Raw genomic sequence first — 26,848 nt, 5'->3', positions numbered from 1 at the left:
CACGTGTCATGGGAAGCATTCACTCCTGGCCCCGGTGTCTATTTTCCACAACACGACTGTGAAGACCTGCTGAACAAACACCATATTTACATCTCTAGCCACAGTTATTACCCACGGGTCACCTGAAGACAGATATAGAGAGGGGGAATGGGAAATATAGTTGGGGAGAGGGAAAAGGGAAGAAAGGATAAAGAGAGAGAGAGAGAGACAGAGAGAGACAGAGAGAAAGAGAGATGGTGATTGTCTTGTGCAGCTTATCCACCCTTCACGGATTTGTGACTGTGGCAGACAGACGCACATAGCAGGAGGATATTGGGTTCCATTGGCTGGCTCAAGGCTTTAGCTCGCACACACATGCAACTAAACCCTCCTGGACCCCAATACAAGAATAGCATCAATCTGTCAATCTAGGAGTTAAATGGCATCTACCTGAATATGGTCACATTACCCTTTTTAATGTACCTGAATATATATATTCAGCATTAATACAAAGTATATCACAAACAATAAAATGCACTTTCTTTCCCAGTTGTTTGGATGATTCTAGTTAAAAGGACACACAATGTACAATATATAAAGTGAAACATAAAGCAGAATAACTAAGATTGGTAACACTTTAGATTTAGGTGATTGTAATAAATATTAGTTAATAGGTAATAATGCCTTCGTAAGTTAGTAAGTCTTCTTAACACAAATGTTGATAAGCATCTTATAGGGACCTTATTAACTATTAACATTTCCCATCTCTTGATTACCCTAAGCCTCACTAATATTATTAACACATATAATCTTTATTCATGTTAATAAGCATCTTATAAGGGCCTCATTATCTATGAACTATCCCTTATAACAAACACTCTAAAGTGTGACCTGAAGTTTTAACCAATAAGGAGTTGGGATCTCTTTCTCCAGCCAATGCCTTCTAATCTTTACAACATATCTGTTGGTGTGTGCTAAACATCAGTATTTAACATTTCAAGCTTCTTTTTTGTAGACATAAATTCAATAACATCAGGTCGGAAAAGAAAGTGCTGTAAAATCCAGGAAGTGCAAGCCTTTGTCCCCAAGTGGACAGGACGTGGTTTTCTACAGGACAGCAGCCGTGGGGAGGGACACAGGAACTGGACGGACGAGCAACGCGGACGAGACAGATGGACAGACGGGATGAGCTAGCATTCGACTTTCTCTACCGCGACTGGACCGTGAAGAGTGTCGATGTCCAATGGGTCTGCCACACAGCCGACTCAAGGTCATGTGACCTCAGCGAAGGCGATGTGGTTCTACAGAGAAGAGGAGACAAAAAGGAAATCAGACAACTGGCAGTGAAACAATCTTATAGGTGACGTTCCAACTGTAGGATCCACAAATGCTTCAACTTCCAAACCAACTGTCAAAATGTTCAAATTTAAATCGAAAGTAGTCAAGCAAAATGGTTACGATGAGTTGACGGTGAGTCAGTTAGCCATATTGATCAAGTGTTTGTGTTGGTTAAGCATTTGTAGGTCATTGATAAAGAAAGGCACCAAATGAAACAAGCTAAGAAGCTAAGAAGCTAAAAGCTGAGGAGAGGAGATGCGCTCAACACGCCGAGAAGCAGGTGTTGCTGGCCCATGTTTCTCCTGTCTCCAACGCAGGCACAGGCAGTAAACATGTCCTCAGCATGGAGGTATCTCTCTAATGTGGCACACTAAGATAGACACTTCCCCCGTAGCTCCGAGTGTCCAGAGGGGGAGAGGGTCTAGTGGTAGCGGGGGAGAGCAGTACAGAGAGAGAGAGGATGTGGGGGGGGGTTGGGTTCCCAGAGACAGAAAGAGAAGGATTGACAGTGCAGCAGGGGGAAACAAGTGAGGAGAAGAGGGTGGACGTACAGATTTGAGTGCCGTGCATTTTTTTTTTTTTTAGCACTCCTGTGTTTCCGGAAGGGGGGCAAAAGCAGAGACCTGGATACAGAACAGCCTATTCTGCCGTGGGATGGGGGGGCGGGTTGGAATAATCCATTTGAACGCAGGATGGGTCAGAGTGAGGGGAGGGTGGTGGGGCAGGAGCCATGCACAGCAGTTGTAGGTGGGGCAGTTAGGGGGGGTGTTCTGGGGGCCGATTGAGAGAATGAACTGTAGCTGGACGCTACAGTACCTTGGAAATCTGCTTCAACAGCCATATAACCCCTGTCGGCTCCCCACATCTGAAAGCAAACGAGGCTCGGTCACGTACACGTACACACGCAGTCAGGTATTGCTGCATACGTCCAGCACAGGGAAGATAAAGCACCACGCGATGACGTCGGGCGCTCACACAAACACATATAGACACCTGCATCGGAAGCTGTTTATTAAGAGCGCTGTTATCATTTGTTTTAGTATGCCGGGCTGACAAGTATGTGCCTGTGGAGAACTAATGGCCAAGGGCACCTGACTCTCCTACCCACTCGAGGGAAATAATAAAGTGAGACCTCCCCAGGTCAATACTGTGGCTGTGGCTGATAAGAGGAGAAGTATCCACAGTAAGAGTAAGGGGGAGAGAGCGAGACAGAGAAGGGGGAGAGAGAGGGAGATGGAGAGAGAGAGACAAAAGGTAGATTCAGTGTTTCCTGAGGAGAAAGTCATTGAGGGTCTATTAGACAGGAGCACCCTGGTTCATTGGATCCTGTGTGTTCACACTGGCTTCCATCCAAATGCACCCGCCACCTTTAAATGTGGGTGTGGGTCATTGAGAAACCCAGAGTGAAATATAACAAGGTACAAGACAAAGTATATTGGCTACCTGTGAGCACACACATGCTCAGACACACACTTGCACGCACACACACACACACACACACACGTTGAGACGCAGAGAGCATCAAACATATGGCTTCGTGTAAAGGAGTTGTGTGAAGCAAGAAGACAAATGTAAGAAGATCGAGATCTCTCGGTTCCTTGAAACGGTGAAGTTTGAAACGGAGAACATTTGCATTTTTATTGGAGGAAATATCTTTGACATCAGACGAATTTCCCCTCAGGCATTTCAACATAGCCAGCCGTAACCCTAAATCAAACCACGAAAGTGATTTCAGTTTTGTTTTTAACGTGAACGTCAACTTTTCAATCTTCCCTCCATGTAAATCTGCAAAGCAATCTGAGATGAAATGATTTTCACTTGTTTGTTTGACGTACTTGATGAATGGATACTTTTCAATTACAACTTCTTAAGCTGCATTCGGCGGGTTGGGTGAGTTGATGTTTATCTGAGTATGATTGGTGCTGCACAACTCTGATGTCAGAGCAAGAACATCTGAAATGAAGGAATTCATGTTTTCTTTTTGTGATTCACGCATGTATTGCTTTGGCATCTGTGCTGTCTGCTTTTCACATGTCTATAGGGGTTATTTTTAGAACAGCAATTTGCCACAGAAGGTGCCATTGCCGGTAAGCTATTTCTGCTCTTTGTGACACCTAAAATTGAGTTTGGTAGGTTGTGAATTCAATCAACACCGTTTGACTTCTACAAGTGTGACTTTTTCAAGCGTGAAAAAAGACAGTCAACTCTTTAGAAGTGATCTTTTTTTTTCGTTTTTTAATCAAAAAGGAAAGGAAAACAAGGCCAGTATGTGTGAACTGCTCCAAAGTTTAAAAGTGAAAACAGAAGAAAATCACTTCAAAGCCAACTTTGTGAGCTCAAAACACTCTGGACCGTCAAACGTGGCACAAAAATAACATGTGCTCCATGTTAAATCTGAACATGTTGGATATTTGATTGGTCAACTCTGACCGACTGGTCTGTTTCCGTGTGGCCTCTCCCTCTGACAGCGGTCCAGAGCATTCGCAGGCTCCGAAAACACACACACAGGCGCATACGTTGAATTGCCTTGTCATGTTCAGCCGCTTGAACCGTTCCTGTAGCCAAACCCACAAGCTACGGAGAAAGCTCAGGATGTACTCGGTGATGGACTGAGGCTCCTCGTCGTCTGTCTCCTGTAAAGATGTGTGTGTGTGTGTGGGTTGCGTGTGCATGTGCAATGTTGGAGAGTAAGTACCTCACACTGCTCATTACCAGAGTACAGGAATTACTGCATCTTCCTCCATTCCTTTAAACATGATCGCATATTAACACATGTTGTTTGTGCCATAGAACATCTGGGATATAATGTCATAAAATAATGTGTATATACTGTATATAAATATGATTTGTTCATGTGTCTTGTAATTCATTCTTATGTTTTCCTACTGTGACCTATATTCTGTTCTGATCATCTCGTGTCTATGATGTAGTATTGAATAACTGAATACCAAACATGTTGGCTCTATGTTTTATATCAGCTTTTCCCTTTTTACTTTAAATTCTGTCCTCTGACCATTATGCCTCATAGAGACATTTGCTAGCACTGCTGTGTGCCTGAACTGGTCGTGTTTATATTGTGGGGTGTTTGTTCAACTCTCTCTCTCCATTCAGCCGGTTGTCTCAAACGATATCAACCCAGAACCCCAACTAACTTCCTTCCACAAGCAGAATCCTAGCAGAAGGATTCAAACCAAAGCAGCCTTTTCCAGTGTGCTGGGTCGACAGGAGGGCGGGCATACCTGTGAGGCGATGTATTTCTCCAGGGGGCTTTCTACTCTACCAGGCATGTTCATCATGGCAGGGTTGGCCGTGCTCTCCTGTGGGGGGTCTTCATTCAGCAACAGCTTCCCTTTGAAGTTATGCACCACACACACCACCTAGAACACAGCAGGGGAGGTCATTAGACAGAGACCGGGGAGAGAGAGTGTGTGTGTGGGGGTGTGTGTGTGGGCGCATGCATGCGTGCTTCGGCCGTATCTATACGAAACACAATCGCCGAGCAGTGATGCACAATGTGCAAGAAAGGACAACTGTTTTCCCTCACTCGCAATGGGGTGGCGTGGCTTAGCGGGCTAAAAGGAATCACTATCATCTGTCTGTGTGTTTACGTGTACGCGGGCACTGCTGAGTACAGTCAAACGGACAGATGCAATGGGTGTGTGCGCGATGTCTGAGGCGGAGATGGCGGTGAACGGCGTGCGTATGCCGTGTTCTGGAGCTCTCCGAATGGAGGTGGTAGCACTGGGGCGTGATGAGACTTCCTAATACGGGACCAGAACGGAAGAAGTTCAACAAGAGGTGATCAATCTAAAGTTAGAGTCAACAGGCCACAGGGGGAGAGAGGGGTTGCAGGAGCAGAGAGAGAGAGGCGAGGAGAGAGGGGACGTTTGTGTGGCCGAGTATGCGTGAGCGTGTGTGTACGATGTGTATGCCCACGGCCACCCCCTCCCTCCCTTCCTCCCTCTTTCCGCTAAGCTGCATCCCTTTGCCCTGCGGTACAGCAGGATATAATACATATCCGAGCCTCTTTGTTGTCGTAAATTAGCAGCCCTCTCTCTCCTCTTTTCTTTCTGCCACAGAAACCATTCTGTTACGCAATTCACTTTTGCCAAAGCCCTTTTACGGGGGCTAGAGTCACGGCTTATTGCTCCTGATACATGATCTTGCTTTCAGGACGTGCATACACTCCAAGATAACTGGGACAAGTAAGGCTGCTCCTGCAGAGCTGGGAGTTTGGCGACAACGATTCACTCCCAGTGAGATGGTGGCCTGACTTTGTTGACAGTTGGTGATGTCGCAGGCCGATGCTGGAATGTGCGAAGAGTGAAAATGTACGTAAGTGGGTCCTGGAATAGGATGTAAATGCTTGAGAGTGCTTCGATAGTACCATTCATAAAATTCCCTGCAGTGTCTCCTGTTATGTGTTTATTTAGCTGTGTACCAAGGCTTCCGTGAAGCCAAAATGAGTCAGCTTTTTCTGGAGCAGTAAAGTGTAACACATCTAATCGAAGTTCTGCCCTACATTCATTGTTTAATCTGGCCTCATGATCACTGGTCAACACAACTGGTCCATGGCTCATTAGACAAGCCATAACCTCATCATATGCCCATCAACCAAACTGCTGTCCTGACATGTTCAGCAAATCAACAAAGTTGGTTTGGTAGTTTGGTCAAACTTGTCCATTTAGTGCAGCGTCAATAGCCTGAGCAAATCCCACTTTGCTTCCGCGCACTGTTAACCAAGCACATTCAGAATAAATTGAACAGATTAAATATCCTAAACATGTGTAAGTAAAAAAAGTTAAGTAAAAAAGTTAATAAATAAAAAAAACCTTTGTTAAAAATAATATAGAAACTCAGTTTATTGAATACATTGTTTATTTTATCATAAACAATTTTGTATCAATGATAATTTTGTATTGTTATTTAATTGGAGATTAGACTACTTAAATCATTTTATATCAATGTCCACAAAAGCTTTGGTAAAACCCTTCCTGGAAATCCAGTGTTTAATATGACAGGATTGTATTGTGACCCTGTCCTCATTGTCCCTGAATGGGATTTCTAAAGCTAATGGGGCTGACCCTAGAGAGGGGATTCATGAGGGCAGCACATCTCCTCCTTGCTGACAATGACCAGGTGTACAAACTAGGATGCCGTTTCAGGTATTTCGAGACGGCGAAATCGCTAATAGCACTCCGGTGGTTGGACCGGGGCTGGCTCTAATGGAGCCATCTCTATAGAGACGGACACATACCACTCTCTCTTCTATAGATCCTGTTATCCACAGTCCCTGATATGGGGGATGGAGAGAAGAAGAGAAGAAAGCAGAGGAGAAGAGACATGAGGTCGAGGGGGGAGGGAGGGCACAGATAACTCCATCTCCCTGGATGCCAATCCATCTCCTTCATCCAGGGCATCGCGCCTCATCCGAGTGGGGGGGCTCTCATCAGCGTCTCTGTCGCGGCGCTCGGCCCACATGCATGTGCGCGCCGAGGGGAACCGCGAGCAGCGGCACGATCGGCGTGTTTCGCACGATGGGCACGGCACACGCATGAAAGACAACATGCTGTCCACACAGATTCGTCTAAAATAGCAGGCAGGCTGAAGGGAATTGAGAGAATTGACACACTGACGATGGCTTCGGCCGAAACGCGTCTGTGAATAAACGGGTCAAAATGAGCAATGAGAGTGCGGCTTTTTCTACTTGAAGTTCATAGTCTTTTTCACTTGCACCCTAAATCGCCTTTATTTTGGAAGTAGAGCGCGCCTATCCTTACAAAAAATGGAGAGGAACAGGCATATGGCCCAGGGGACTGGGCCTGCTCGATCACTGTTTGTTCCATCTGCATAGCGCTGGGAGACGTCCACCTGGCATATGAAAGCGGGACCCACATCACATGTACCATGTACATATTATATATACAAAACATACACGCACACAACACCCCACAGGGACTGGGTCACTTTGTTCAGTACTGTGTAGTTCCATTTGTTTCTTTGTAGGCGTGTTTGTTGGAAGGAATTTGCACATCTGTCAAAAGAGTAACTGATAGGAACAATGGTAGGAAGAGATGGTTGGTGTTGAGACCCAGAGGTAGAGCATGGCAAAACCGTGGGCCAGTGGCTGGTGTCCCTGTATGAGCAGAACCATGGATGATATGATCCAGACATCTGGAACCCCCAAGGGGGTGAGGCTGCTCTCAAAGGCCAACATGACGAACCTGCACTGGGATACTTAGCTCAGGCACTGGCCTGGTTACTTCCGGGGAGAAGAAGCAAACTGTTGGGCGACAGCAGAGCTTCAGGCCCCAGTGTGAACGCTGTTGGCACTGTGTGTGTTTGTGTGCGTTTGCATTTGTGAGTTTTGTCACAACAATGGTGCCTTTTTCATGATGCATTATCAGCCTTGCCACATTTCCATCTCTGTCAAGCCCTCCCTCTCTCACACACACACACACAAACACACACACACAGCCCTCTAATCTCCAACAGTGTGCGAGAATGTCTGCAAGCTCGGCTTTGCCTCCTGTCCGTGATGGATTCAGGCTGAGAAGAGAGTCTCCTTTATGAGGATTGGCGGCTTGAAAGACACAATTGGCCTTGCAGCAGTTCCATAGGATGATACCCTGGTAAAGGAGGGGGGGGGGGCTAAGCAGGGCAGGAGCTGGAGAGAAAATGGACCCGGGCCAAAAAGGTGCAGGAGAATAAGAAAGAAACTGAATCGGGCCCTGACAAACCGGGATTTGATGCTCCGAGCAATTCGGCAGACATGAAGGTATGCGTGTGTCTCTTTGCATACACGAGTGTGCCCGAGACTGTAAAATGACATGATTATGTATGTTTCATGGCCGCCCACATCGAGTGTATCCGCACGGAACGCGCTACGGAAAAACCCGTCAGCTCTTCTTCGGTGGTTTCTGAGAATACACGCGCCGAGGCTCCACTGAATGTACTTATGGACATCACGTCCATTCATTAGAAGACTAGTCCGCCACGCTCAGGCACCCTCTAGCCGTCCACTCAGAACAAGAGATGGTTATGGGTTGTAGCTACCGCCATTATCAGTGTTAGCCAATTAAGAGAGCTCTCGGGTTTATGTCTTCCTGTTAAAGTGTCCATTAGGCTCACGCAGCCTGAGAGCCGATGGAGGAGGCTATCTGGAGTGTCTTCTGTTGGCTGCTATCATTGACACTGCACGTCAATATGTGGCACAGAGACACTGAGAGGTAGAGAGGACAGAGAGAGAGAGGACAGAGAGAGAGAGAGAGAGAGAGAGAGAGAGAGAGAGAAGAGAGAGAGAGAGAGAGAGAGAGAGAGAGAGAGAGAGAGAGAGAGAGAGAGAGAGAGAGAGAGAGAGAGAGAGAGAGAGAGAGAGAGAGAAAGGGAAAGATCGACAAAGACGCTGTAGATGTAAAGTGTGTAAAGACAGAGAGATACAGGACGGATACAGAAAATGAGCTCGCCAGTCAACCAGCCCGCCAGCCAGTCAGCCAGTCAACCAGCCCGCCAGCCAGCACACTATAACATCCGTTCTCTCACCAGAAAGGCAGCTATTGACACTCCGATGATGAAACCGGCGATGACATCAGACCAGTGGTTCCGGTACTCGGCCACCCTGTTGAGGCCCGTGAGGAAGGCCAGACACATGAGACCCAGGGACAGGACGGGTTTGGCCAGGCGAGTCCCCTTGGCTCGCACAGTACACGTTATGTACATCTGCAGAGATAGAGAGAGAGAGAGAGAGCATGCGAGAGACCGAGAGAGAGAGAGAGAGAGAGAGAGAGAGAGAGAGCGAGCATGCGAGAGAGAGCATGCGAGAGAGAGAGAGACCGAGAGAGAGACCGAGAGAGAGAGAGAGAGAGAGAGAGAGAGAGAGAGAGAGAGAGAGAAGGCACCACTTTAGTTATCATTCCTACTTCACTTTAGCAGGGAAGCTGCTCTCTCGGCCTGAGGCTGAAACTGTTGTTGTCCGAGTCTGAAAGAAAGAAAGAGAAAGAGAGAGAGACATCAATGTATCAAGAGATATACTGTGCTAAGCTGACAGAAAGGAAAGTGGGAAATAATGTCGAGAGAGACCGAAAAAGCGACAAAGACAGAGCGGGAGGGAGAGAGAGAGAGAGAAATGAAGATAGCGATAGAGAAACATAATGAAGCACGGCGAGAGAGACCGAGAGAAAGAGAGAGAGACCCCCAGCTGGCCTCGCCTCGGTCCTAATGCAGCCAGCCAAGGTGAAAGAAGCAGGGAGGAACACCCTGAAGCACCCTGATCCTCCAGCCAGCTGAGACACACACACACACACATACAGACAGATGGACACACACACACACCAGCTGAGACCCAGGTACAGGGGACAGAGATAGACCAGCTTTGCAAGTAGGGCCCAGACGAACCCTCACAATGACAAACACAGGCTCCTAAACCCAGCTCCTTCTTCCTCGGTTCCAACAGAGGCAAGCGACGCGCACATTCTGCATCCGAAACCACCAAATGTTGAGCATACAATTGGAAAACGGAGGAAACGATCCCTCACCAGGCCCATAGACTGGCCTCAAGTCATCCATTTTGGCTCCATCTCGCTTCATCATAAATTGCATCCAAAGCTCAATTAACGGGGGAGAGAAGTGAAGCATGCAACTTTGTGCCAGTTAAGGGACAGAAACCTTCACAGAGGACAGGGAAGCGTGATGGAGCGTTTTGTTGTGCCTCGTCTGGAGGCCAGGCCTTGTAACGAATCCCTCTTGTCACCGCAGTAGAAGGACTTGAAGGAGATAATTGTATTTTTCATTAGAACCGAGCACCTCCTCTAAGGACATGTTCTCTCACATCCCTATCCATCTTCCGATTATTTGCCTGTTTGGCTCTTTTCTCTGCTCCACCTCGCCTTCCCCTGTCTCTCTCGCTTTCTTTCTCTCTGTCTCTCATCCCCCTCTCTCTCTCTCTCTCTCCTTTTCGAGCTCTCTCTCTCTCTCTCTCTCTCTCTCTCTCCCGCAAAAGGTTGTTACTGTTATGAACTCAAAGGTCGGCTGCACCCTGACCCAATTTTCTTTCTCCTCTGGGGGCATAAACAGATTTTATTTGTTCCCTCTCTCCCTCTCTCCCTCTCTCCCTCTCTCCCTCTCTCCCTCCCTCCCTCCCTCCCTCTCTCCCTCCCTCCCTCCCTCCCTCCCTCCCTCCCTCCCTCCCTCTCTCCCTCTCTCCCTCTCTCCCTCTCTCTCTCTCTCTCTCTCTCTCTTCATCTCGGGCCATGTGTTCCAGGAGGATTGCAATGTTTATACATCTTTAAACCCCCAAACTCACAGACTATTCAGCTAAAACCTTTTCCTGGTACAGACCATGGGAAGGCATTCCATATAGATTTTCTTTGGGCCTGCAGAATGACTCTCATTCAAAGGTATTATAAATTGATATAGTGAACCATCATGGCTAATGACCCATTTATTCTCATGGAAGCTTTAATAAGGATAACAAGGCATGATCAATTCCACCGGTCTCTGCCTCTGCACCTGTTAGCACGATGGAAGGATCTGTTTCAAACATTTAGCTGAAATATAAAATATAGATTGGTCTTCGTTTGACCTTCACCCGCCATCCTTTAACTCCCGTGTGGCCTGCAGCAAGTGGTCTGTTCCACAACTACCTCTCTCACCGTCCCACTCATTAACCTTACCTTTTGGAATGGTCTCTTCCATCATTCGGTCGATGATTCACCTCACCGGACGCACGCCTCGAGAATCTGTGTGCGTGCCTGTGAGAACGGGTGTTTACGAGTGTGTCCATGGGTATGTGTCAAATGTTCCCTTTTCAGGTCAAGGGCAACCCTCCTAGTCCTTCTCGGGGCAGCAAGTTGTGAGTTGTCAAAAATCTATCCGTTTTACACTTGGATGAACATCCAACCCCCCATCCCCCACCCTCCACCCCCAAACCATCTCCCAAAAAGTGCCTTGCAATCTACCAAAAGTGGCTGAACTTGATTCCGAGCATTTAATAGCCTTACAGAAGAGCGTTTCACAGATGGCTAGAGGCTATAGTCCACATTTTCTACTTAACGTCAGGCATTAGACGACGTTTGCAGTGTCCCTATATCAAGGCTCGTCAGTGAAATGAGCCAGTGACACTATAAATCCAATCTGCTGAACACCAAGAAGTAGCGCCAGGGACCTTTATCAACGCTATCTTCAACATCAATCTCTGTCCCCGCAGAAGTTCTGATGACGTCGCCCAGGACGCTTTCCTCTCCCCCTTAATTTAGAAAGTCAAACAGCGCTGCAGAGAAGACAACCCTTCAGTCAAGCGATCCATAAAAAAGCTGCACTGGAGCAGAGTGTAGCAGAGGTGGTTCAGCTAACCGAGCTGGCAGAATGACGTCGGAAGCCTCCAAACCAAACCCAAAAGATTCCATGTCGAGAGGAAGACAAAGTCTGGTGACAACATGACCCAGGTTCAAAACGAATGCATACATCTTTCCAAATGTCTCTTTGAGAAAGTAGTGGAAGGGGTTCAGTAATCATGTGTGATGAACCAAGGGAAACTTTGTTTCGTCCACTGTGTTATTGACAGAGCCATATCAATGCTGCTTCAGCACACTGCTAGCCGCTAAAAAATGGCTCAGCTAACTGACCTAGATTAACTCACATAGCCAATCTGCTGTGTGGACTGTGGGGGAATGGTTCCCAAGTATACGCATAACGACAGCCATTAGCCTACAGTTAGCCGCTGATAGAGGATTTAGGAGATGAACCGCAGAGACACGGGAGGGGAAACGGAGGTCACTTAGCCTAAATGCATTTTCTGTTCTAGGCTAACTGTCTCTCTCCTTAGAGAAATTGTTGAATAAACTTTAAGCAGACGCCGATAATAACATCTGACTAAGCTGTAAACTGTGGGGACCTGAGGAGGAAATATTCACGTGTTCGAGATATTTCTTGAGTCCTCCTCTTTGCTTTCCCCGGAACACCCCCTAAACCTTCTCTTTCAACTTGCTGAGGAGAAGGAGGAGGCAAGGACAGAGGACCAGAAGGAAAAGGAACATCTGAGATACGCCCAAAAGTACCTCAGGAGAGCCATCGGCCTGTCTGAATCTGGCTGTGCCCTCCGTGTTCCTAACAGACGAGTGTTCCACCAGGGGGGGTCACTTCAGAGAGGGAGAGAAGAGGTCGGCATTAACGACATAGACTCTCACAAATTGATTTTAAAGATATTTTCTCTCAGAGAAAGATGGATATGTCACTTAATCCTATTCCGTAAACCCTAAATTGATTTGAGCGCTAAATTGTGGTAGACAGAGAGACGAGACAAAGTCACACTCGAGGCCCCAATGACTCATTGCTTGATAAACGAAGTAAGAACTCGATTTATGTGGACTGTTCATTGAAATTGGCAGCACGTGTATGGCGGAAAGGTGTTTTCTGCCTAACCATGTTTTTAACTAACATCTGCTTCTGCAACAAGTGCAAACAGCTTGTGACAAAAAACACATTCGTAAAAACAGAATGATCTCACTTGAGCTTATCTCAGCTTTGAATCATACAACTATCAAGCTTTTCAGGAAGGGTTGCGAATCATCTGGATAATCTTAAAATAAAGTAGCAGGCTTATTAGACGAGCAGGAGGAGGAGGAGGATTTGTAATGCTACATTAACCTATTTATCACATCTACAGCCAGCCAAACAGACGGGTTTTGGCTAAAGCTTTGCTCACGAAAACCAAGAAGAGAAATCCCCCCGAATCAGCCAAGACTGTTTAGACAAACAGGCAAAAAATGAACAAGAGTGGAATAAAAGAGATTCTACAGCACTTTTGCGCACACACACAGACAAACTCACACACACACACAGACAAACTCACACGCACGCACAAACACACACACATTACAATCGGTCTCAGAGGTGCAGTGGACTTGACAGCATAGACCCGAGGGCTGGCTAGCTACCTGGCTGCAGCACATCTCTCAGGCCTGACTGACTGCCTGCAGTGTGTGTGCAGGCTGATGGAGCTGGCTGGAGGGAAATGCTAATGAGAGAGCTGAAAACCGCCTCGGTTGCTGTGTTTGGGTCTCAGCTTGCCTGAAGATCTGCATTTCCAAAGCGCCCGGTAGTGATGTCATCCCTACCGAGGGGCCAGGCGGATGAGCATCGTCCAATAGCAGAGCACGGGGGGACTCGGGGACGATGATTTGCTCGCATGTCGGATTCAGGGAGGGAGAACACATCGGCGCAAACACGGCAAGACTAACAGGGGAGGGATGGGGATTATCTGCATGAGGAATGAAGGATGGATTGAATAGACTCCGCGTAACGTCGAATTAGAGAAACTATTAGCACCAGCTGGAGGACTAGACCTAACCATCACGTACCTCCGGAGTCCGGATACTCCCCCATCATCATCATCATCATTACCGTCACCATCATCGTCAATATCCCCACCATTGTTGTCCTCATCAATTGAGGTCACGAGCCATTCTCGTTGCTGTCGCCATGGCTTCCACGATTAGATACGACTTTTATGGTGCCTGTCTGTGTCTACTGTCTCCTTTGTCTCTAAAATGTGCGTCGTGACAGACACCTTGTCCTGCCCCAAACCAAATCTACCGTCGAGCACAAACAAACAACCCTGAACCTGACTATCATCACCATCATTTCCATCACCATCATCACCACTATCAACATCATTATCATCACCACCACAACCACTATCAACATCATTATCACCACCACTATCACCACCATCATCACCACCACCATCACCATCATCACTCACCACCAACACCACCATCATCACCACCACAACCACTATCAACATCATTATCACCACCACTATCAACATCATAATCACCACCACCACCATCACCACCATCACCACCACCACCATCATCACTCACCGCCAGGTAGAGCGCCGCGTACACGCTGAGCGCCGCCTCTTTGGAGGGGAAGGTCTTGCGGGCGCGCAGGATGTCCTCCTTGTCCCCCGTGCACGCCTCCTGGTGGCTGATGTAGCGCAGCGCCTGCTGGCAGCCCAGCGCCGTGTAGTTGGGCTTGCACACCGTCAGGAAGTAGGGCGCCAGGTTCCCCGTCACCACCTGGCCCGCGTTGACAAAGATGTCCACGGTGAACAAGCCGAACGTGTAAACACCTGAGGGGGAGGGCGGGGGGCCAGCATTAGTAGGGAGTCCCGCGGAATGCGCTGGAGAGGGAGGGAGAGTTTGCGTGCGTTCGGGCCGTCGAATTCTGCTGCCCGAGCGCGAGCTGAATTGCGTTTCGTTCGCCGCTGATAGGCTGGATCAAGCTTCGGGGAAGCCTCAGCTTAGAGGCTTGGGGAAGGAAGCTGGAGGGGAGGGGGGAAGTCAGAGCTTATACCCAAGTTGTGGTTAGCCACCCACACACACACACCACACACACACCACACACACACACATGTAATAGGCCTCCAGAAGATAGGTGTATCCGTCTCCATAAGTTTACAAAAGCGCAGACAAGAGCACACACACACACTTGTCGCGGTGTTGTGATAGAGAGGCCTTATCAAAAATGATTGCTTTCCCCTGAGGAGGTCTGGCCTTGTCACACTAAATCTCCAAACAAGCCTTTGGCAGACACACACACACACACACACACACAAACGCACACACACACACAGGACAGCCAGAACACATTATTTGTTGGAGCAACAATGGGAGCTTTTGCAATCACTGTCAAGAGTTTGTGTCCCTGCATCCTAATATGGCTCTGGCTTTGAAGAGCATTTGGCTGAGAGACATTCACAAAAATAGGAACCAAGGCGCTGTTACAGGCAGCCTGTATGGATATGCACTTGTGTGTCTGTGTGTGTATGTCTGTGTGTGTCCGTGTTTTACATCCCCCCCTCCTTGTCTTAAAATGTCACTTTCCAAACCAGTGCGTCTTCTTTTATTATTCCTGCCTAAAAAAAAAAACGAAAAACTGGGGTGAGCCAGAGGCCGCTGTCGGTTATGTTTTAACGGCCGTCAAACGCATTCTGTCAAGAGTGAGTCACACAACAAGTCTCTGGCACGAGCGTCCACATCCCACTGGGCTGACCAAAATACCCTGGACGATGCTGTGAGAAACTGTGCTGGTGGCTCTAGAGTCGGAGGTTCTGTGATAGGTTGGTGGTTCTAGGCTGGGTTGATGGTTTCTCGGCTAGGTTGAAGGTTCTAGGTTAGGTTGATGGTCCTAGGTTAGGTTGGTGGTTCTAGGCTAGGTTGGTGGTTTGAGGTGAGATGAGTGGTTATTGGTTAGTAGGGTGGTTCTAGGTTAGAATGGTGGTTCTTGGTTAGAATGGTGATTCTAGAGTAGGATGGTTCTGGCTAGAGAGTATCCGCTCCGGCCTGAGGGGAGTGGAATGTTTTACTTGGGCATACAAATGTAATTCAATTAGCCCTGGTTAAGAATCATCAGAGGAACTTCAAAGGCTATCTCTTTCAATGAGCATTGATCACATTTCTTGTGTCATCTGGGGAATGTGTGTGTTTCTGTCTGTCTGTCTGTCTGTCTGTCTGTCTGTCTGTCTGTCTGTCTGTCTGTCTGTCTGTCTGTCTGTCTGTGTGTCTGTGTGTCTGTGTGTGTGTGTGCTGGGGCAGCCAGGGTGGCCTTGATAATTTGAATGCTGACTGGGTCTACTCTGCATTTGACTACAGAAAGAGAGAAGCTCTGGCACTGGATCAAAGGTGTAGTAGCAATGATGCACACATACACACACACACACACACACACACACAGACCAGACAGGGATGCTGTGGATTAGTCTTACAAAAGGACTGGTCTCTAGGGTTGAGCTTGAGGACACACACACACACACATGCACACACTGACCAGACAGGTGTGCTGTGGATTATTCCCTCTTTAGAACTGGTCTTCAGGGTTGAACTTGGGGACACACACACACACACACACACAAGCATGAATGCTGGTAGACCCAAGGGCAGAATAAGCTCACACAGATATAGGAGCGAGCAGGATACTCATTCTGACTGTGATAGGAAGAGACTGGGATCTCACAGCAGAATCACTCTAAGGTAACGAAAAAACATGTTGCCCTGTGTGTCCTGCAGTAGATCTCATAGGGCTGGTGTGTGTGTGTGTATGTGTGTGTGTATGTGTGTGTGTGTGTGCCTGTCATGCCCCCATTTGTAATCTGATCAATGAGGTTAGAATCATGATTGGATAAGTCAAATGTTTAGAACTGGGACCAGAACAGAGCTAAAACTTCCATTCGCTGTAAGGACCCAATGTCCCTTTCCATTTGGAACTGCTGAAAAATAACCAAAGCAAATATAGCTCAAATGATTGACATACACGCCTATTCAAAGGAGAGGAAGCCCGAGACTGTCATAACTTTCAAGATACATGCACGTGAAATCATTTCCTTTTTGTAAATATTGTGACTTGAAGGAGGCTTCCAACAAGTGCACTTCAATGCTTCTCTTTCAACCTTTAAGAAGCCAGCTCATAAACAGCACTCTCTCACTCTCCGCCATGCCTTTTATCTCTCGGAGAATTTCTTTGTACCACTTGTAGTTAACCACCTTACTCAGGAGTGCGTGTTAAAGCAACTGTCTTCAAATCCAGGACCAGGAGACGGGTGGCTGTGAAGCAGAGAAAGGCCCCTCAAACAAACGGAATCTTCCGTTACTTTGAGGGTTTAAATTCACAACACAGCCAAAGTGAACATGACATGTATGTAATTGCATCTGCGTGTGTGTGGTCTAACATACTAACAGACTTGCAGTGTGCCCGAGTCATGCTCCTTGGTCCAAGGTGAAAAGTCAGCTAATCCCACTGACTCTAATCAATGGCTAATGTCTTGAAATCCCTGTACCACTGATCCTCTCCTGTGGCAAACTCTATTTCCCACTAGCACTGGTGGGCAGGTTAGCGACCACTGAGTCTGTCAACACAACCATGATGATTAAGGAACACCAACGAGCGAATCAAATATTTCCCTCTGCGATGGTTCAGTTGAATGGGAAGACCACGTCACTGCCAAGTCGACCCACCCGCTGGAGCACCGGCAGGACGAGTGGAGGGGCAGAGGTGTGTGTGTGTGTGTGTGCGCGCATGGAGTCTCAAGGTCGAGCAGCAAGCGGCGAGCCTACTACAGCCGCGACATCAACAGGGTTCCTGAGCGCGAATGGCGGCCGTTGAATGTGTGAACGGCGGGGTTGGGGTGGGAGCGGTTGGGGGATGGTGAAGGCGGGGGCGGGTTGACTCCTGGGGATCAAGGTGCTAAATCCTCCAGCTTAGCGCCCTCTCGTCGTGGCTCTGAGGGGGGGAGGGGGTAATCGGGTCTACGTAGGTGCCATTAGGGCCCAGAGAGCTTTGTCGCTGAACAAAGGATGACAGGGAACATACGGGGCTAATGGGTGATAAACCATAGCTTACGTCTCTGGGATGAAGCACGTGCGAGGTCTGGGAGGGCACGCTCCACACTCCATAGAGACCTCGCACGTATTGCCCACGCAGGGGGGGGGGGGGGATACGAATACTCTGGACGTTGGTATCTGACCATTAGAACCTTCTACATGTGGGGACGGACAACGTCCGTTGTCCTGGGGAACGGGATGACCCCAGTCACGTGGGTCAAGGGGGACGTACCGAGGAAGCGGAAGGTGCGTCGGACCAGAGGGTTGAGGTAGCAGCAGTCTCCCGTCTGCACGGTCTTCTCCGAGCGGTCGAACTCCTTGGACGTGTACTGCACCAGAAACAGCACGGTCTCGGTCACAGTGATCTGGAAAGAGAGAGGGGGGGGGGGGGGGGCAGAGAGAGAGAAAGAGAGAGAAAGAAAGAGAGACAGAGAGAGAGAGAGAGACAGAGAGAGAGAGAGAAAGAAAAGAGAAGGAAAAGGACAAATAAAAAAATGTATCCATAAAGATTAGTCCTCCTGAATAGTCCTATCTAAGATGCACTAGTTGGCCCAGATATTTCCCATTTCTTTTCTAATGGAGGAACTTGGTTTGTGTTCTCTCTGAAGCGGACGTGTTCTCTGCAGCCCGAGACTGACCGTAGTGCTGAATGGTTCGCATGGTAATGAAAACACCTTGTCAGGGACACTTACGGTACATCAGTGAGAAACACAGTAACACGGAAGCCACTTTGATTCCTTTCAAAGAGGACATTAAACATTCGGATGTGAATATAAACATCTCAGGATGTTTAAAGGCATAACAAGGTGTCCGTAGCCTTCCATTCCCCCTGGTTAAGGCAGTTTAGGTCCCATCCCAGCTGAGTGTGGACCTCAGACTTAAACTAGAAGCGTCTCTGCGGGGATTTGGACCCTCCAACCTTCTGGAGCACGTCCGTTTCCCCTCCACTGACCACCCAGATGAGCGTGTTCTGAGCTGTGTCTGGACTGGGGTAGGCTGTGGGCTCTAAGCCGCAGACCAGGAACGGAACACGCCGGCTCCTCAGCACACAGGTTCTGCCTTGGTAATTTATTTAACACTGGTGGAGATGGGAGAGGGTAAGATGTAGAGAGAGAGGGGGGGGGGAGCGGACAGAGAGAGGAAGACATAGAGAAAGAGAGAGAGGGAAAGACAGAGAAAGGGCTGGAGAGAGCGGGAGATAGAGACACTCAGAGAGGGAGAGAGAGAGAGAGAGAGAGAGAGAGAGAGAGAGAGAGAGAGAGAGAGAGAGAGAGAGAGAGAGAGAGAGAGAGAGAGAGAGAGAGAGAGAGAGAGGAGCTACGAGAAGAGGAAGATATGAGAAACGTCAAGTTCCGTTCTTTAGGGGCCCAGCTGAGGCTACAGGACATGTATGATAAAAAGCCTCTTCCCTCTTCTCCTCCTCTCTCCCTCTCGTATGGCTCTAGTAGAGGGCTGAAGGATATCTCAGGGCATTGCAGGGGCCCACAGACCCAGAATCTAGGTTACACAGATGAAGCCAATCCCACCTCAGCAAAAATAGTGAACAACTTTCTCTTTTCAGTGTTTCATGTTCACTTCAAAAGACATCCTCGGGGGGGGGGGGGTGAATTGTAGCGTAGATCCCTTCATTAAGATGCACAGCAGCATACTGTAGATACAGCAGACATTGTAAGACACCAACGCGGCTTGAATTTAGCCGTTACGTCATTGGGGTGTATGATAGATTTCTAGGAGGCTAGTCAGGGTGGTGTCTGTGGAGACCGAGAGATTGTGAGTGATTCAGGGTCACCTGGTCTCACCTGGCTGAATGTATCAACCCCCAGAAAGAACAATGGACCCCCTTGGCACAAGGCCTGATTCTTTACAAAAGCAATAAAGTGTCCCAAATCCATCATACAGTAGCCAAGGCTTCATTAACCAGAGTCTATAGACTAACACACACACACAATAAACCAAGAAGGAAGACACACACACACACACACAAGGCTACATCTGTGCAATGCATAAAAGCTTGGTTTGACCCTCATCGTTAATACTTCTGTGCTGTGAACGTCTGGCTGTGACACGCTTCCTTGGGTGCGAGAGTGACAGGAAAGGTCAGTAAGCAGATTAGAAAAATCTGTATCAAATATGCATTACTATGAGCAGGATCATTTTGAAGGCGAAAAGACTGGATTAAAGGCAGGCCACGCATTCAGTACGGCAGAGTATTTAATGCAAGCCGAAGGGTCGAACAAAAGGGAGGATTTACTGCAACGGCATTAATGTGTATCGGTCCGGTGAAATATGGCATTTGGTGCGAAGGGAGCCAGACGACCAATCACGGTGTCATGGTGACAATGTCCATTATCTCCCCGCGAGCGATCCAGGGTCACGTTTTAAGCTCAGGCCAAGTGGAAAACCCTTCATCTTGAGGAGGGTTTATTTTGACACAGCGCTCTGTAGCTGCCGTGGCGTCCTCTTCTCCCATTCATGTTCGAGAGGCCATCGTTTGTCGACAGATCTCACGACTGAAGCCCCCGCGTGAGCAACGCTTGGCTCTCCCGCTACTCACAGAGGTCTTTAGAGCGGACGAGGCGTCCGAGGGAAGTGCAACTAACGACATAGGACCGGGCCTCACAATCTCCCCACACACACACACACATAAACAAACACTCTATGGATGAGTGGCCCTAAGTGGTGCCTCTGCTAAGATTGACATCATTGGGATGTTTTAAGGCTCTATGCTAACTTAGCATTTTCGATTTCTGCTGATGTCACCCAGCAGGAATGATGTGAGCCCAGTCTGTCTGGACCTGCCTCTGCCTCTGCAGGAGTGGAGACAATAGACCTGCCACAAGTCTGCTTTAGGTCCAGATCAAGACATATCGACGTAGGTCCCGTTGTTGACAGAATCCTTGACCAAACGTGTTGTTCTGCTGGCCTGCTGCCAGGAGACTCAGGATGACTATAGACAGTGTCTCTACTGTTCTCTTTCTCATAGCTCTGTGTTAGGCGACGACCTCACTTGTCTGCCTGCTTTTATCAACCATGGATGCGCGTGTGTGTGTGCAAGCATGCATGTGTGTGTGTGTGTGTGACCAATGCAGATCCCAGGCCACAGAGAACATCAACCTGTGGTATAACTCCACTCAAATGTGATTGCATAGGCTGTAATCATTTGGAAAGGGCAGGACCAGACTCTAGTACTGGGCATATTAGGAAGACTCTGCTTGGAGCGTCAAATAATCCTTTTCAGAATTCTAATCCTTGGGAAATTGGACTGGCCAGCTAGCCACAGGCTACTGTTGGGAGCCTCTGCTTGCTTGACTCCTGTAGGCGTCTCCCTCACGACTTTTTAAGCACACTACTACCGTCACTGGCATGACCTATTATCTCGGAAAGCTTTTCACAGTTGGATGCTGCCGAATGCTAATCATTGAAGAACGTAAAAACAAGAAGATGGCCATTTGCATGCGCGAATCATAAATAAATGATTGTGGTCGTGATTGAGTGGTTTGAGTTATTAAAACTACCGCCCAACCTCACAAGCTGGTGAGAAACTGAAGCAGAACTACTACTGACTGGGCTGAAAATGGAAACAAGTCGGGTTTTGCGATGCATAATTACATAGGCTACCACGTTCAGGTAATGACTAATTACAAGTGCAGTAACTAACAACTGGCTGATTCGTTTCCGACCACGCGATGTCATGAAACGATGGGTTATCACGCTGAATAGCCCTGTTCACACGTGGACTAAATCTACCCCCTCCGTCTCATTCGGATGGGGCGCCAACACAGAATGTCTAATTGTAACCTTCCCCTTGAAGGTGTCAATGGTAATTGCTCCCGCAATAGCATTCTCACCTTAATGGGACAGAATTACCACCATTCGGTTGAGGAAGCCGTTTTTTTGGCGCGTGGTTTTCAATGTGTGCCGACAGCAATCGTACCCAAGGAATTAGCGTACACAGCCTTTACTGTACATTATTCATAGAGTCTTTCAGCTTGGTGTGTTAAGACACGAGCAAAGCATTAAAAGCCTAAAGCCCAGCTGTAGAGGAGCACTCTGTGTCTCTCCACGGTGGCCACAACATCCATGCAGTCATCCACTGGAATCCACCGCCCGCTCTGAGGAAAGAAGTCTTCTATTGGATTCTGCTCCTTTAGACTTGATCAATTGACAGTGGTGTGCAATATAACTCAATCATTCTGATCTCACATTCCCCACTGAGTCTACCTGCTTGAACAGAGGCAGTATGTGTTTTTATGTGTGTGTGCGCATCTGTCTGTCTGTGTGTTTACCATTTGTAATCCACAGCAGACAGACACACACACACACACACAAACAACCACAGGCATGCACACACTACACAAACACCAGTTTTCACATCTCTAATCCTGTGTAAAGTTTATCACCAGACAGCTATTACACACGATAAGCCTTTAACAGGGGAATGCTGGTAGATGATCCAAACAATGCTCTAATCCAAAACACAGGGAGCATTCACCACACAATGTGGTTTACATTGCGGGCCTACATCTCACCATTAAGCAGCAAATGGACAAGATAAATGCGTTCATAGAGTTGTCAGTCTTGAACATCTTGAAAAAGGGGTCATTTTGCAGGCTGTCTGTTACTGGGTTACATATGCATGAATATTAGGGGTGTAACGATACCCTCAGCTCACGATACAATACGTATCACGATGCTGGATGTACGATACAATATGTATCACGATATTTTGAAGAACATTTTCAAATAAAATTGAAATTCAATTAACAGATTTATTTCCAAAACATGAAACATTTTCAATAATTTTCAGTTCAAGCTAATTCTGTGAATGGAATAAATGCACTCATGATGCAGGTGCAGAGTAGGTCGCGCGCTGGTAGCTCAACCAACAGGATCAAACGGACGTCCTATTGTAAAAAATATTGCCGTAACTGTACAATACATATTGTAAAATCTTTGTATTGCGATATATTGTTCCACGATATATTGTTACACCCCTAATACAAATATTTGCTAGTGCTGTGGAAGCTCAAATCTTATAAAAAAAATGTAAGTTAGCTGTACTGTGTGTTGTTACTGTATATGGTGCTCTAATGTGTTGTCTGTGAGTTTTGTTTTACAATAACGTGTCTAGTAAACCTGTAGCCTGGCTGCCAGCCCAACTTAGCCCCGCCCACAAAAAAATGTGTTCGGAAGTTAGGTCTGGAGCTAGCTCGGTTGCGAAAAAACTATACCCGAACCGGAGCTGTTCGGACCAATGAAATTGTCAGGGCGGGCTTAATACGATGATGGACAGATGATCAACAGTAACGTAATCAACCACGTCACAAAAGAGCGCATAGGTTGAATTTGTTTTCAACTAACAACATATTACGTTGCTCTGATTGGTTGTAGGTCTATCCAATTTAGCGAAGAGGCATTTGTTTTACAAGTTCGGTTGAAACACGCCCCATACTCACAGCCCAACGGAGAGTAATCAGACTCATATTCTGACTAGAGTTATAAGTATATAATCTATAAATATAATCTCTGTTCAGCACATTCCAGACAGAGAGAGAGAGAGAGAGAGAGAGAGAGAGAGAGAGAGAGAGAGAGAGAGAGAAAAAGAGAGAAAAAGAGAGAAAAAGAGAGAAAAAGAGAGAAAAAGAGAGAGAGAAAAGAGAGAATGACAAAAAGAGAAAACGAGGGAGAGAAAAAGAGAAAAAAGAGAGAACAAGGAAGATAGAGAGTGGTAAAGTGGCAGCCAGTGGTTTTCAAATAGACTGGATGGAATTTAATGTGCACCGATCAGATTATCATCCATCTCTCAGACACTTTCAGCAGGTGAAAAAAGAGGCCACTTTGTTGGGAAAATGTAGCCATGTTTAACCACAAAAATCAATACTCTCTTTCAGGGTTGTCTCCCGTAAGTCGATAGAAAACATAGTTTTCAAGTCTATACTTGGACAAAAACTGCATTGCTGTCAAGTTCTGATAAGAGTCCCACATCCAATTCTGTAAAATTGAGTTTGTCAGTCAAAAGTCTGACATGCAAAAGAATGTATACTAAATCAACCGTCTGTTGTGACCCTTCTGGATGTCCTATCTGAAAGCTTCACACAATTCAGACAGCTACACTGTAATTCTGACATGAAACAACAATTAATCCAGAACAAGTATACATATAGAAATGCATAGTACATCTTGTACTTTAATATATATTTTTTTCATGCAAGTCAATAAATCCATATTTATGATTTGCAAGGTGGAATCATGACCTTGCAGCTCACACTTTGTTCAAACAAGCACACCACCTTCACTTTCACAAAGTTATTTTGTCGACACATGCCCCAAGAGAACCAAATGACATGATCGGCAAGGGCAGACACAACACAATTGATCTCCAGCTTTCATACCTGCAGGGACAAACTAGCAAAAAGCTTCTAACAGAACTATACATCAAATCTATATAGTCTGGCATCTGCTTTCATGTCTGGATCCCAAGTTCTGAGCTACCAGAACACAGAACACTTCTGACTCGAGGGAAACACTCCCCTGAATTCACTCTGTCAATCACAAGCCGATGTGAATATGCATCTAAATCTAACACACACTTTTTTGTGCAGAAACAGCGGGATTCTTTGGTAGCGTTTCATGATGAGTGACACTGCCTGCTGCCTGAGGACTCACTGTGTTTTAACCCCCCCACCCCTCCAGGCTTTAGCTCCACAGACTAACACAGTGCACCAGACCTGGCCTTGATACCAGTTCCACTGAGATCATGCACTTCTTATACCTGATCTATTAAATATCATCCCTGTTTCACAGTCTGCAGTATCTTTTTATCCAGCGAGGGATCATGTGAATGCATGTATGGCAGGATTGTGTGGGCTGTATGTAGGTGCTGCTCTTTGTTTAGGAGGTGCTAGACTGGTGCTCTGGGTTATCTGCGAGGTAGACAGTCAGTAAAAAAACACACAAAAAACAGACTAGAGCTGCCATCGATTCACATTCTGTCATTGACTGTTCTGTCATGTGAAGGCATAACAGTTTGCCTGTATTTCTCTCTATGTAGGCTACAGACTGGATGCTTGGCCAGTAGACAGCTCAAATGAGAACGTCCCACAGTTAATAATATAATACATCAAAAAGGGACCCCTGCTCCGAAAAGAAGACTTCCATCAAAGACAGTCCCGCCATGGTGAACTAGAGGGAGTACGTTTTAATATGTGGTTCAATCTGTAAGTAATCGCTTTACGTCTAGCATCACTATTTTGGCAGTGGTTTGAAAAGACACGCGCGCGTGCACACACACACACAGACGTTTACAATCTCTCCTCATTCGCTCTACTCTCAAAATTGCAATGAGCTGAACCGACAGTGTGAATCCAAGTTACATGTGGTTCTGGTAATTGATTGCTATGGCAATATTAGAGAGGAATCAATTGCAGCAACGGCCGGAGCACTTTAAATTCTAAGGGCACTGTTTTTGCATTGATTGATTTTTGCCAGTCTGGTTCCAATCACCATTTAATTGTCAGGCTAATTAAACAATTTCAACACATTCAGCAATCGACCACAGTTTACAGTTTATTGATAAGGAACACTGGCGGTCTACTCCAACCTCACGGGTCAAGCAATATTCCGTACAAACTCACCACTAATGTCGGGACCCCTGCCACCACCGCGTATAGTATAACCGGCGGTATCACGCTGGTCTCCTCCGGTCCGAGGTAGGGCTTCGTGTAGGCATTGTCATAGCAGAAAAACCCTTGGACGTGCACGTTGAATGTGTCCGTGTACTCGAAGTAGTATGCCAGCATGACAGTCCCCGCCATGATCACCAGCTGAAAATAAAGCATGTTCGAAAAGGTTTGAGGAATGAACATCTATCAATCCGCTTCGCTGAGGATAGGGAGACCCGCCGCCGCTGTCTCCACTGTATTCCTTCAACCCTCACTCCCTAACGCTGCCGAGCCATAGCTCCTTTCAGTCCCTCATCTCTCCCGGTACTAATGCTCGTTAAAGCGCATGGCTCGGTGGTAATGCGCGAGGAGCCTCTCTCTGTCATGGCACTCCTCTCCTCCGACACTCGAGCTGCAATAAACGAGCCAGAAATGGAAACGTGGGGAGGGGACAGAGTGCGCGCGTCGGTGTGTGCGACGCGTCCGGGTATAGCTTATGTTGGCGAGTAGCGACTAACTACGTTCGTGCAGTCGCTATTGGCCGCCGGGGCATGTGATGGACAGATAACTTAAAAAGGCACGAGGGAAGAGAATTGAGTGTCAGAACAACTTGTTGGAGCCGGTGACCAGTCTGTCCGTCAGCCTTAACCCCCTTGTCTCTCAATACAGTATGCGTGCACGGTGCACCTAAATCGACTTAATTAGGACTGTCTTTGCTTTTTGACACTAGCTGTACCGTCTCCTTGGCTTGTTTGACATTAGTATTAACAAGTGCAATGTGCCTGTGATGCAGTTGGTGCTTAAGATGTCACTGAAACACACAAATACAGATGAACTATAGATAGTGCACAGTGACCGTGATCAAATTGGTGGCACACACACACAAACACACACACACAGATTCCTGGAATTACAGATAGGGCACAGTGCTCGTGAGGATGTCTGTGACACACACAGATTCCTGGAATGATAGATAGATATATAGTGCAGTGCCTGTGATGCAGCTGTTAATGACCGTTCTTCTCAGTGGCTTTGATACCTATATTTCTCAGATCAAAATTGAAATTCTCATATCTGAGGTACTTGTTCAACCTCATCTATTCTAGTTACTTATGCACATCACAAAAGCAATTTATCATTATTTTAAACAAATTGCCAATGCTCTAGTATATTTATGCAAATTATATCTGTTTCCTAAGTTATCAATTACTTATGTTATGTTGATCAAAATGTATTATGTTGGTTCTCTCTTAAATTTTATAACCACCACAAACATATACAGTTATTTAGTTCATAACAGAAGTCATTACATGCACAATGACAGTTGTCATGATTGTAGGCCTAATTCACTATACAGTACTTGCATGTACAGTTCTGCCTAAGGGGTGTTTGCTATGTTTACATAAACGTTTGTATTTTTTCCTTTTTGCTATGCAATTCTGTAATAATCTTGTATTTTCTGTATCTAATTTGCATGAATAAGACACGACA

At 46.9% G+C, this 26,848-nt stretch overlaps 1 protein-coding gene across 2 annotated transcripts; it reads right to left on the bottom strand.

Annotated features, from left to right (window-relative positions):
• Positions 1–898: 898 nt before the first annotated feature.
• Positions 899–25,750, bottom strand: LOC124470190 (phospholipid phosphatase-related protein type 5-like). Of its 2 annotated transcripts, XM_047023960.1 has the most exons (6): positions 25,331–25,750; positions 17,929–18,061; positions 14,199–14,449; positions 8,860–9,036; positions 4,557–4,694; positions 899–1,280 (listed from the first exon to the last, which is right to left on the bottom strand). In XM_047023960.1, the coding sequence occupies exons 1-6, from the start codon at positions 25,559–25,561 to the stop codon at positions 1,251–1,253; spliced, it is 960 nt and encodes a 319-aa protein (XP_046879916.1). In that variant the 5' UTR covers positions 25,562–25,750; the 3' UTR covers positions 899–1,250. The 2 variants fall into 2 exon arrangements, with proteins under 2 accessions (XP_046879916.1, XP_046879915.1); XM_047023959.1 differs by lacking the exon at positions 899–1,280 and having other exon boundaries at positions 4,342–4,694.
• Positions 25,751–26,848: the final 1,098 nt, after the last annotated feature.

This window comes from Hypomesus transpacificus, chromosome 8, assembly GCF_021917145.1.
Source record: "Hypomesus transpacificus isolate Combined female chromosome 8, fHypTra1, whole genome shotgun sequence".
NCBI lineage: Eukaryota > Metazoa > Chordata > Actinopteri > Osmeriformes > Osmeridae > Hypomesus > Hypomesus transpacificus.
Note: the sequence above shows the minus strand (reverse complement) of the source record. Positions and strands in the feature narration are given on the sequence as shown.

Excerpts from the sequence above, each read along its gene's own strand:
- LOC124470190 (XM_047023959.1), bottom strand. The coding sequence starts at position 25,561 with ATGTTCATTCCTCAAACCTTTTCGAACATGCTTTATTTTCAGCTGGTG. Across the intron at positions 18,062-25,330 it reads CAGGGGTCCCGACATTAGTG|ATCACTGTGACCGAGACCGT; the intron begins GTGAGTTTGTAC and ends CTCTCTTTCCAG. Across the intron at positions 9,037-14,198 it reads ACGCGGCGCTCTACCTGGCG|ATGTACATAACGTGTACTGT; the intron begins GTGAGTGATGAT and ends CTATCTCTGCAG.